This window comes from Callospermophilus lateralis, chromosome 18 (assembly GCF_048772815.1).
Source record: "Callospermophilus lateralis isolate mCalLat2 chromosome 18, mCalLat2.hap1, whole genome shotgun sequence".
Taxonomy (NCBI): Eukaryota; Metazoa; Chordata; class Mammalia; order Rodentia; family Sciuridae; genus Callospermophilus; species Callospermophilus lateralis.
In genome coordinates this window covers 2695535-2707588 of record NC_135322.1, presented here as the reverse complement: position 1 = coordinate 2707588, position 12054 = coordinate 2695535, and the positions used below count along the sequence as shown (strand labels likewise).

General features: G+C 56.4%; 1 protein-coding gene across 1 annotated transcript; it reads right to left on the bottom strand.

Moving 5' to 3' along the window:
* Window positions 1-1250: 1250 nt before the first annotated feature.
* Window positions 1251-5985, bottom strand: Lilra5 (leukocyte immunoglobulin like receptor A5). The gene is made up of 5 exons (XM_076839041.2): window positions 5952-5985; window positions 5767-5802; window positions 5318-5599; window positions 4878-5180; window positions 1251-1668 (listed from the first exon to the last, which is right to left on the bottom strand). The coding sequence occupies exons 1-5, from the start codon at window positions 5983-5985 to the stop codon at window positions 1532-1534; spliced, it is 792 nt and encodes a 263-aa protein (XP_076695156.2). The 3' UTR covers window positions 1251-1531.
* Between the last annotated feature and the right edge of the window lie 6069 nt (window positions 5986-12054).

Sequence of the window (12054 nt, the reverse complement as noted above, 5' to 3'; positions counted from 1 at the left end):
ATCCAAATTTAAAAAGTTTAGAGTAAAAAGGGTTATTTTAAGTTTATCTTTGGGGAATATATACCCCTTCCCAATTCCTTCTTTTTGCTTTAATAAGTACATTTTAATAGTTTGATGAGCTCTTTCAACTATGCCTTGTCCCTATGGATTGTATGGGATTCCTGTTATATGAGTAATGCCAAATGATGAGCAAAATTGTTTAAAAGAGGTAGAAGTATAACCAGGGGCATTATCTGTTTTTAACTGTTTTGGAACGCCCACAGTGGCAAAATTTTGTAAGCAATGAGCTATAACATCTTTAGTTTTTTCTCCGGCATGAAGGGAGCCCATCAAAAATCCAGAAGAAGTATCAACTGTAACATGCAAATATTTTAATTTTCCAAATTCTGGCAAGTGTGTGACGTCCATCTGCCAAATATGGTTAGGTATCAATCCTTTAGGATTGACTCCAAGATTAACTTGTGGTAAAAAGTTACCATCAGACACAGACCCCAGATCCAGGACCTCAGAGACGCCACCCAGGACCAGGCAGGGGAGCCACTGAGCACCTGAGCTCAGGTGCAGGAATCCAGGGTGACAATGGCCACCAGCCCACCTGCAGAGGGACAGACACAGGTCTGCAGGACCACGCAGAGACCAGGTGGGCAGGACCAGGGCCGGGACAGAGAAGGGGGGAGAGCAAAGAGCACCCGCCCCAAGCTCTGCCCTGGGTGTTCCCCTCAAGGTGGAGGGAGAGAGCGGCTGCTCATGCCCACGCTGAGGGGCTCTGCCTGCAGCCCACCTGCCTTGAAATGCTAAGCCAAGGTCCTGGGGCAAGAAAGTGCACGCCATCAACCACTTGGACTATCAGTGAAGGGAAGGCCTGGAGGGTGCCTTACCTTCATTGATAGTCTCTGAATTATCAGTGGACTCTCAAGTCCCTTCATTGAAACAGCTCTGTTTCTGTCACAATGGGCAGCGCACGACCTAGTGATTCCATGAAGACAGAAACACTGCAGGACCCAGGAAGCCATGTCAGGAGGTGACTCTAGGTGACACTGTGGGTAGATGCTTCTCCACACTCCAGCAGTGAGCAGAGGAATTTGGATTTACACCACGACCTGGTGACGCAGTGCTACCTCAGCATGTGGAGGGTGGGAGGAAGGGACGTGGACAGTAAGAGCAAACACACAGCAGGACTCTCAGGGTTTTAATGAGACTTTTTCACAGTCATGTCCACAGGACCAGCGCCTGTTACACTGTCCCTCAGACACCAGCCTATGGCTTGCATGTCCCGTGTTTCAGGGGCATCTTCACAGCTCCCAGTGGGGACTGGCGTGTGGAGGGCTGCAGAGAGCGGTGGGCCAGCCCTGGGTGCGCACAGAATGGTGGGGGAAGGCTCTGCAGCCAGCACCCAGCTGGTCCTGCACCCAGTCACCTCTGCTGCCAGGACAGTCTCAGGTGCAGCCCCACCTGTGCAGGTGGTCTTCAGACTCCTGAGGGTCCTTCGTCTCCCAGCTCTGCACTCTGAGTGTGCCCTGTTCTCTCCTGTTCACCTCCTGGCTGCATCTCGGGTCCCTCTCTGGCTGTCCTGAGCCTGAAACAGCAGGATCCCGAGGACCAGCAGGACCAGGCCAGCCACGCCCATCCGGATGAGGTTCTGCACTGTGTAATCCTGGGGAGGTGAGGCTGGGAATTGGACACAGAGGTCAGAGGTCAGGGAGGCCAGGATCCCCACATGTCCACCCAGGGCAGCCGCCTCCCCTGGCCAGGACGTGACTCTCAGAGACCAGTCCCATAGCTGAGAATCCTCCCGACTCCCCTGAGCTGGGGTCTGAGCTGTTCTGTGCTGGGCTGATGGTCTCAGTGGCTCCTGAGAACCAAGTAGAGGAGCAGGACCTGTGACCTGAGGAGCCCGTCCTGCCTGGGACCCACCTCCTCGCCTCCTTCTCCCCACAGGACCCTCTGGAGCCCCTCTGAGCCCTCCCTGGTCCTCAGGGTCCCCTCTGCTCCTCTCCCTGGTCCTGCACCCTCTCTGTGCTCTGGGGGGTCGGACTGTGTCTGAGTCACGTTGGAGCAAAGTTCAGCTGAGCTCAGAGCTCAGGGTTGGTGGGGAGACTGGTCCCTGGTTCAGGGTTCCCCTGCCCTGTGTGCTCTGTGTGGTCTGGGACCTTTGACCATGGAGCCTCGACCCCTGGAGAGGAGGCTCAGTGGTTCCCCAACTGAGTGCCCAGCGCGGGGGTGAGGGGTGGTTTGGGGTGCCTGATGGTCAGGAGCAGAAAGGTGACAGTCTCTGGCCACTCCTGCACCTCTCTAGCCAGTTCCCCTTGGGTGACCTCGTCAGTTCAGCCTCATTAGCTAATCACTGTGTAGCCAGAGACCCCCGTACCAGCCCCTCACACACCAGGTAAGAGGTGCAGTGCTCCAGTGGGGTCCTACCAGTGGCTCCCGTAAGCATCTACTTTGTAGAAATATAAATCTATGCAGCCTAGTAACCATAACAACACGTAAAACCCCACCAGTGAATGACATTAAGAATGTGGACATAATATGTATATTCTTATACAGTGAGAATCAGATAATTGAATTATATAATCAGGGATTAATATTTAGATATTTATATAATTGTAGATATGTGTACCTACACACACACACACACACATACACACATGTATCGAAGCAAGAGAAATTGGTGTGCAATTAGGAAGTCAAGAAGTGAAATTTCCATCTGATTTTGTTTGACATAAATTTTATCAGTTAATCACAAGAGATTTAAAAACCATCGGAAGGGAGAGAATCCCAAGTTAATATGAAATAAAATTAATATACCAAACTAACAGCTTCCTATACTTAATTACTATTTAGAAAATAAAGACTGACCTTATAAATTCCTAAGATAGTCAAACAATTCTGAAAATCACCCATGAATGGACCCCATTTCAACTTCACAGTATTTCTCATGTTCCTTCATCAACTTCTATGCCAAGTGTCTTGGGCAAAAGGACTTGGTCGTAGGAAGAAGGTATTCCCCACAGTTAATGCAGGAATATAATCTAGACCCAGGGAAATTGGAGTAGAATTTTTTTTTATTTTTAAGCTATAAATCCAAATATCTCAAGCTAAATTTTCAGCTTCAAAAGTTTTAGAAAGGGAGAGAAAACAGAGTGGAGACAGTCCTGCTGCAGAGGGTGACGTCGGAGTGACTACAGGGAGCAGGGCCCTCCTTAGTCTCAGGTGTGCCCTGAGGCCAGCAGGTGATCCCTGAGGAGCCCAGTGGCCTCCCGGCCTAGGACACCGTGCTGGTGGGGGCTCCAGCCTCACCCCACCCACTGTGGCCTGAGCAGCCTCCACGGTGAACTGAGAGGGCCCAGGGACCCTGCAGGTGGGGTGAGGGCTGCATCTCGCTGGCTCAGAAATGAGAGATAAGAGCTGCTCAGGGGACCCCCCGCTGGCCGCTGCACCATGGGCCCTGTTTCCAAGTCAGGCCCGGAGGTCCCTGCCCACCTGCTGGAGGCGAGGGGTCATGCCGAGCTGTGTGTAGCGGTGGCTCAGAGTAAAATCTGAGTGATTTTGTGTGACCCGCAGTGGGGAGGTTCTCAACCAGGAGAGTCTGATAAATCCTTGTTGTTTCCAAAATGCTGTGTCTCCGCTTTCCAAGCCGAGCCCCGGGACGGCTGAGGACGGCCCCTGCTCCCCACCTTGGTGCTTCCGTCCTCACAGTCACAGTCACTGAGAGAAGCAGTGCAGGCCCAGAGAGGGCTGCCCAGGACCCAGAGGCCAGGAACCAGGAGAGGTACTCAGGTCCAGGCAGCTCCCTGATCAGATGGGGAGCCCAGGGCTGGAGGAAAAGGCCTTCCCAGAGAGCCAGCCTCCCCAGGAGAAGTGGGAGGGACAGAATCTGTCCCTGTAGGTGCCCCCGCCCAGGAGGGCTGAGCTCACAGCCCTCTTGGGGGATTGTGCCTGGGAGTGGAGCTTGAAGCTCTGATCTTAAACACGGCGGCTGGGGTGTCAGCTGCCCCCTCCTTGCACAGGAGGAAAGTGTCCATCTTGAGCTGTGACTGACACAGCAGGGTCACGTTCTCCCCTGAGGACACTGTGGGACCAGGCTGCACTGAGAGGGAGGGTGTGACAGGGAGCTGTCCTAGAGAGAGGAAGGAGGGTGACGGTGGCCCCAGCTTGTTTGAGCTGAGACCTCCCCAGGGCCTCTCTCTGAGGACCCTGTGCTCTCTGTCTGTCTCATTGTCTCTGATCCTTCCTGTCCCTGTGTCCCCTGTCTCTGTCCTCTCTGCCCCTCCCTGTCTCTCTCCCTCCTGAGACCCCACCTCACCCTGGCCATCACCTCCTGGGGCTCCCCAACAGGGCTGTGCAGAGGCTGGGTCCCTGACTGCACCCTCTGGGCTCCTCACCTGAGACTAGGATGTCCAGGGGGTCACTGGGGGCTGACCACTCAGAGGAAAGACTGTGTCCACTGTAGCACCTGTACTGACCCCCGTGGAAGCTGCTCACAGGGCCCAGCTGGAAGTCGGCCTGAGAGAGCCCAGCCTGGGGCTGCTGGGCAGGGCGCTGGGGGAGGTCCTGTGCCCCCTCCTTGGACAGAGTGAATCTGTCATAGTCCACATCAGGGTGATGCTAGAGGCCAGGTTCTCTCCAGGGCCCTGCTGGGTCAGGAGGGAGGGCTTCCTGGACACCCCTGGAGGGAAGAGGAGCTTGGGCTGAGGGGCTGGATCCTGCCAAAACCCTGCCTGCCCCGTCCTCCCTGCAGGTCACTCTGGTCTCTGGCTCAGTGTGTCCAAGCTCCTGTGAGCCACGCTCCCCACTGGGGCTCCCTTGAGAGCAGGGATCATAGAAAACCGTTTGGGTACTCAAAAGACATTGAGTGAAGAATAAGGCTCTCTCACCTGAGACCAGGAGCTCCAGGGGGTCGCTAGGAACTGACCACAGCTGGGGGGTTCTCCTGTAATAGCCGTAGCATGTGAATGTCCACCTGTGGGTGGGGTTAACAGGCCCCACTGGGAACTGGGCCTGGACCTGCCCACTGGGGTGTCGCTGTGAGTCCAGGGTCCAGGTGAGGTGGTGTCCTCCTTCCTTGGTGAGAACAAACCTGTCATATCTCTGCCCTGAGCCACACTGGAGGGTCACGTTCCCTCCTGAGGTCACCACAGGGCTGGGCAGGGCTGAGAGCCTGGGTTTGCTGTAGGATCCTAGGAGAGAAGGAGGCAGGTGTTCATGGCTCCCTCCTCCCACACCACCCCCAGCTGGGCTGTGAGAGGGACCCCTGGGAGCAGACCCCCTCCCTGAGGGCAGAGCCTGGGGCTGGGACCCCTGAGTGTCCTCTCACCTGTCACCACCAGCTCCAGGGGGTCACTGCGCACTGACCACCCAGCAGGGCTGAGATAGTAGCATTGGTATGTCCCTGCATGGTACTCGGTCATGGACGGGATGGGGAACCTGGCCTTGTTCTCTGGCTCCAGCGGAGACTCTCTGGAAGGCTGTGCATTTCCTTCTTTATGCAGATAGTACTCCTGGGTCCCCAGGGGCCCCTCACACCAGATGGTCACTGGCCTTCCCCGGGCGATCACAGAGCCTGGCTCAGCCCACAGGGTGGGCTTGGGGAGGGTCCCTGCAAGGGGATCAGAGGCTGGGTCCCAGCACAGCCCCTCAGATCCCAGCCCTCAGCCCAGCCCCCTCCAGGCTCCCCAGCCTCAGCCCCCAACTCTGTTCTCCACCCACTGTCCAGGGTGGCTCCTGGTCCCCAGGAGGAGGACCTGGACAGCTGGGGACACTCACCTGCCTGCCCTCGGGTCCCGGGGCCCAGACTCAGCCCTGGAAGAGAGTTCCTGTGAGAGGGAGCCCCTGAGGCCTGAGCAGGCCCTGTCCCCCCACAGCCTCCTGGGCCCTGGGTCTCCTGATGGCCAGGGCCTGGCTGTGGGCTGGGTCCCCCCAGAACAGGGTGTCCCCTCCCTTCTTCTCACCAAGGCAGAGCAGGGCCGTGAGGGTGAGGGTCATGGCGTCTCTCCCCAGTGGTCCCAGTGGAGGTCACAGAGCCTGGAGAACAGACACACACAGGGTGGGGCCACTGGGAGGCGGTGTCCTGCCGGTCAAAGGGCTGTCCCAACAGCAGCCCCACAGGAAGGGGAACTGCCCTCCCCAGGAGCCTGGTTCTCATTTCCAGCTGGGTCAGGCCTGGATTCCTGCAGGCAGCTCAGACAGCAATGGTGCCCTCCTCACCCCTTCCGCTGTCTGCCTGACCTGTCCTGCTCCCACTGAGGGCCAGTGTGCTGAGGCAGGTACACCCAGTGCCACAGTGACCCTGGGGCTGCTCCTCCTCCCTGGCTCTCCTTCAGCCCGCCCACGGCCCAGGGTTGTGGGCTCCTTGTCAGGACCAGCGTCGGCCCAGCCTGGAGATGCTGCAGAGATGCAGGTCCGTCTGCTGGTGGGCCAGCTCAGCAGGCCTGAGCCCCTGGCTGCGCAGCTCCCTGGACCCCGTTCCAAGTCCCTCTGTCATGGATTCTTCACATGCTGGGTCAAGGCCATTCCTTCCAAACCTTTTGTAAATTCAAGTATTTTCTCTCTGACACCATCCCCCAGGGGCCGCTGAGTCCTCACCATGTCCAGCCTGGGGGCCAGGCATGAGGATGCTCGACGAGCTGAGGGGCTCCTTCCGTGGGCCCACGGATGTCAGGCCGGTGGAGACAGGACCAGCACACAGGGCAGTGGGCAATTCTGCTCGACTCTCTGCTTCTCGGGAGGGAGAAAAGGGGACGAGACTCAACAACAGGTGGAGATGCAACCACCTGATCTGGAGGGAGGGCCGCTCTGGAGAAGGGTGGCAGCAGGGGCCTGGGGGCTCTCACCTGGCAGGGCCTCTTGCACCACACAAGCATTTTTAAGACCATCACCAGGAAGGAAGTGGACGGTAGGAGGGCCATCTTGAGAGCAAATGGACACTTCTCCAACGGTTATCTGAACCCAGATGATGTGCCCACTGGTGTTCTGAGTGGTGCCCGTGGACCTCCTGCCTCTCCTACGGCCCCAAGGCCGTGACCCCTTTGACAGCTGAGGAGTGACACTGGGAGATCCTTCGCCTTGGCCTGGTGAGGGGCGTGGGCAGGTGTCGTCGGGGCTCCGCGTGTCCTGGCGCTGACTGAGAGGCCAGTGTGTCCGAGGCCCTGGGAGTCGTGTCTGTGGGGAGCTCGCTGAGGGGGCTGCCCTCTAGGGAGGAGCTGGGTTTGCTGGTGCGGAGTCAGCTTCGCTGGCCACCACGGCCCTGAACCTCAGGCAGAGTACAGCCCGGGGTCTGGTGTGATGGCGTGGACAGGACTTCCGAAGCCCTCTCCAGGCCTGGGCTGTGCAGATGGCCAGGGGACGTGGGTCGGAAGGGCTCTGGGCAGTGCTGTCTGGAGTTAAGCTCTGCACAGGGGAGAAGAGCCCCAGGGCTGAGGGTAGCTCCCCTCTGTGCCTGGGCTGGTGGGAGCAGCCAGTGGCGTCCCGGGATGATGACGTCAGGGAGAAGGAGGCTCAGGAAAAGGTCCGCAAGACTCACTGGCTCACAGAGGGAAGTCGGAGTCCCGCCAGCCAGTTGCGACATTCTGTTGCTTCCAAACTTCCTCCTTGGGCTTCCTCATTTCTGTAAGAGGCAGCGTCTCCCGGGCTCCTCCATCCACCCCTTGGGTCATTCCTGCCTCCTCTCCCTCTTCTCTGACCCACAGCTCCTCCTCTGACCCTGTGGACTCTGCTCCGTGCTTGTCACTAGTGCTCCTGGGAGGAGATCCGCCGGCGTCTGCTCAAGAATGGGGTGGCCTTGGTCACTAGTCAACCTGGAGCAGGAAACAGCCCCCACCATCCTCCTGACAGGGCGAGGGTGATGGCAGCTGGCGGGAGGGCAGTTCCTGAGACGAGGAAGGGTCTCCCTCTGAAGGCTTTCCCTCCAGGAGTCCGGTGTGGGGAAGGGCTCCTCTCCTCCCCAGCCCTGCCCTCCGAGCCCAGAACATGACCGAGAAGCAATCCTGCTCCCTGGGTCATCAGGACTGGGATCTGAACGCTCACGTGTTGAAGGCCTGTCCCCGTGCAGGGAATTCGCCTTTGAGGGGTGATTGGTTGGATCATGGGGGCTCTGACTTCATCAACGGATTAATCCACTCACGGATTCATATCCTGAGGCTTTGAGGAAAGGATTTTGTTATAAAAGTGAGTGCACTGTTCTCTCTGTCTCTCTCCGTGTTGTTCTGCCCCATCCCAGTCCATAACAATGGGGCCCAGGGTCCAGGGGCTGAAATCTCTGACACTATGGGCCAAAATGAATCTTTCCTGCTCAAAGATGGTGGTTTTCAGGCATTTTGTCACTGCAGCAGGAAGCTGGCTAAAAGATGGGTGGAACGGAGAGAACCACAGAGGCGTACAGGGTGCTGGGGTGCAGCCGATCCTATACCCAGCTAAACTATCACCCAACCTGCTGGCGGGAATTTCATCAGTGTGATGGCGCCTGAGCCCGGTGGAACTTAGGGCTTGTCTAATTTGGAGGGACTCCCATTTCACTTAACCCTCTGGGGACAGCTGCCCGCACCGCTACCGCCATTGCTGCCTCTGCTTCTGCTGCTGCCAGCCTGAGGTCGCCTGGGGGTCTTCTTTCTAGGCTAGGGCAGAAGCCACTGCTGTGCCCGGAGGTCTCTTCCTGGGCACGGCCTTGGTTACCCCGGACATGAGTTCCCTCACTACCTCAAAACTACTCTACGATTTCATCTCACCCCTGTCAGAGTGGCAATCATCAAGAATTCAGGCAGCAATAAATGTTGGTGAGGATGTGGGGGAAAGGCACACTCATACACTGCTGGTGGGACTGCAAATTGGAAAGCAGTGTGGAGCTCTGAAAAGAAAACTGGGAATGGAACATACAACATACCATGTGCACGCCACCTGGAACTCCCAAGGGAAGGAAAATGAGAAGAAGAACCGGAGGACGGCGGGAATCGCCCACAGTTGGAGGAACCTTAGGACCTCGTGGGCCCTGGACTGTATTCTGAGCATCTGGGTCTCAGCACTGGCTTGAGGCTGAAATGGGGCGAGGACTGGGATTCTGCATAGAACATGGCCCAGCTGAGGAGGAGCACAGCCTCCCATCCTGTGATTCCTCGGACTTTGAAATGTGCTCAGTGAAAGGCAGACACCAAGTGCCCGGTGGCAAGGGGGTCCACCCACAGGCCACAGGCCAAGGAAGCCATCCAGATGCAGAAAGCAGGAGCTGGGGCGTGGGGTACGTGGGGACTGCTTACCGGGCACAGGGTTCTCTTTGGGGGCTGAAATGTCTGGGAACTAAACACAGGTGGAGAGAGCATGAAGTACCGTGCGCTCAGTGTCGCTGGACTGTGCACTTCCAAGTGCTCAGTGCCTCCTTGGGTTATATAAATTATGGTTCAATAACAAAAAGGGGAAAATGACATGATACCCTATAAATTCCTTACTCCTGAAGGAGGCACCTCATGTCCTATTGGGGAGTTGGGGCAATAAAGGAGTTTCTGTTTGAACCTACAAGTGCCTTGTGGCGGCTCGGTTATTTTGTGCCCAGCCAGACTGCGGCAACCTTTGCTCCCACTCTCACGGGGTGTCTGGTCTAATTCCCAGGTTTTTGATCCACTCTGAGTTGAGTCTTGTGCCTGGTGAGAGAGCGGGGTTTACTTCCGTCTGCTGCTTATGGCTCTGTAGTTCTCCCAGTGAAGAGGCTATCTGTTCTCCAATGTGTGTTTTTGGCGCCTTTTTCTCGTATGAGACAACTGCACTTTTGATTGATTGGTGCATATGGATCATACAGAGCAGCGGGGTTCACGGAGGCACCTCACCCCGCCGCAGGGCAGTCCTGTCCGTTCTGCTCCCAGCCCCCTCCCTGCCCTCTCCGCCCCTCTCCCTGGTGGCTCCTCTCCTCTGATGGGCTCCCTTCCTCCCCCCTTTTCCTCTCCAGCTTCCGTGTGTGAGAGAAAACTGCTCTTCCTAAGTCTGGCTTGTCTTCTTTGATACCATGCTCTTCAGTTCTAAATGTTTTCCTGAAAATGAAACAATGTTTTTTCTTCTTTATGCCAAAAAAAAAAAATATATATATATTCCATGGTGTGTGAGACCACATGTCCTTTACCCACCCATCCCAGGACAGAACCCAGCTGGTTCTGAAGGTGGCCACTGCGAGTTTGCTTTATCAACCCGGGAACCCCCTGACCCCTGCACTGAGCTGTCGTGACCTCGTGGGGACAGACGCCACGCACTGGGACAGCCGGTCAGACGGTGGTGCTGTTCTCAGTCTTTTGAGGACTTTCCACAGAGGCATGAAGTCCCAGCAACAGTGTATGAGGTTCACTGTTCTGCACTTACTGTTATTTGTATCCTCGATGACTGTCATTCTGAGTGTGGGGCTGGGGACAAGCCCCAGGCCAGAGCAGGGGCTTCTGTGCGTTGCCCGGTGCTGGGAGCTGTGGGAAACTATGGAGGCTCTGCTGAGGGTGAGCTACTCTTTCACCTGTTTGCCAAAAAGTGATTCCTATCCAAAGCGCATGTATGAAGGCACGAATTGGTGTGAGTATACTTGATATACAACCAGAGCGATGACAAATTATGCTGTCTGTGTAATATGAATGGTAATGCATTCAGCGGTCATACATAAAAATCAATAATAATAGGAAAAAAATAAGTGATTCCTTGGGAATAATTGCAGCCATATTAAGAATTCATGCAGTTATGGGTTGAGGTTTCTCTTCTTTGCCTCTGTTTGTAACTCCCCGATCTCTTTTGCACCAAGTGGAATTGATCTGCTACATGTGACACCGCGGCTCCTTTGGACTTGATACCTTGAGTCCCTAATTTTGCATCTACCCTTTCTATTCTGGGTCCCCTCCTGCTGCTCACAGAGGGAGATTCTGCCCCCCTGACCTCGGCTGGCCCCAGCATGGCTGACCACATCACTCCTTGCTGAGGGTTCTTTCCCACTCGGGAACGTTCATTTCTCTCTTGCCACCATAAGTGCAATGGTGCACATTTCAGAAATATCAGGTGGAGCATTTCTGAGTGTTAGGAGCAGGTGAGGATTTTCAGCAATCATCCATCTTGACCCTGGGGCCTAAAGGCAAGATTTTCTCAGGTCACAGCCTCCCCAGCCCACGTCCTAAGGAGGTTTGCAGATTGACCAGGCGCAGCCTTCCCATGCATCTGCACCACTGACCCAGATCCCTCTGTGGAGAGAGTTTGTGACAACCTCCTCAAGATGAGGAAACTGAGGGTCAGAGAGGGCAGCTTAGTGCTCGTGGGTACTCCGGCAAACCCAGAGCTCTCCCCTCAGTGTTGTGCCCCAGACGTGACGCAGCAATGGGCAGAGGTACCAAAGGGGCCAAGGGGTCATGCAGTGCGGGGGACAGGGACTACTCGGGTTGTTTCTCAGAACAGGGGAGTGGGTGTGCTGGATGCCGGGAAGGGAAGTCAATGGGGCAGACTTCAGTAGAGAACAAACCACACTCCAGAGTCCTGAAAAGACACTTGTTACTTTCTTGGACTTCCCTGGTCTCTGTGCTCATCCCCAGCAGGAAGCGCCAGGTGAGCCGCACAGCCAGGTGCTCAGGGTCTGCTGCTCTGCCCTCCCCTGAAGAGGGAGCCTGCGTCTCCCCAGAAGCATCTCCAGGGCTGGGGGATGGCTGCCCCTGGCAAGGGGCTCACCACCCTGTGCCCTGGACAGGCTGCAGGGGAGATGGAGCCCCAGGGAGGCCCTGAGAGGGGAGGCCCAGCCCTGGGTCACTCTCGCCTGGAAGGGTCTGGCTCAGGAGGGCAGCAGGTGTATTTGGTGCTGTGTCCCCTGGAGGGATGAGGACAGATCAGACAGACCGTGGGGGTGGACAGAGGAGACCCAACTCTGTCTGAAGGGCCTGCAGAGACACTGCATCCTGAGATGGCCACATTCCTAGGAAAACAAGACCACGCAGGGAGGTGGGCTGTCCCCTTCCTGTGGGGCTGCTGTGTCACAGTCCCAGGGCGGGAAGAACCAGTCTCCAGTCTCTACGTAGTTACACCCTGTGTATCTGTCTGTCCTCCAGGCTCTGTGACCTC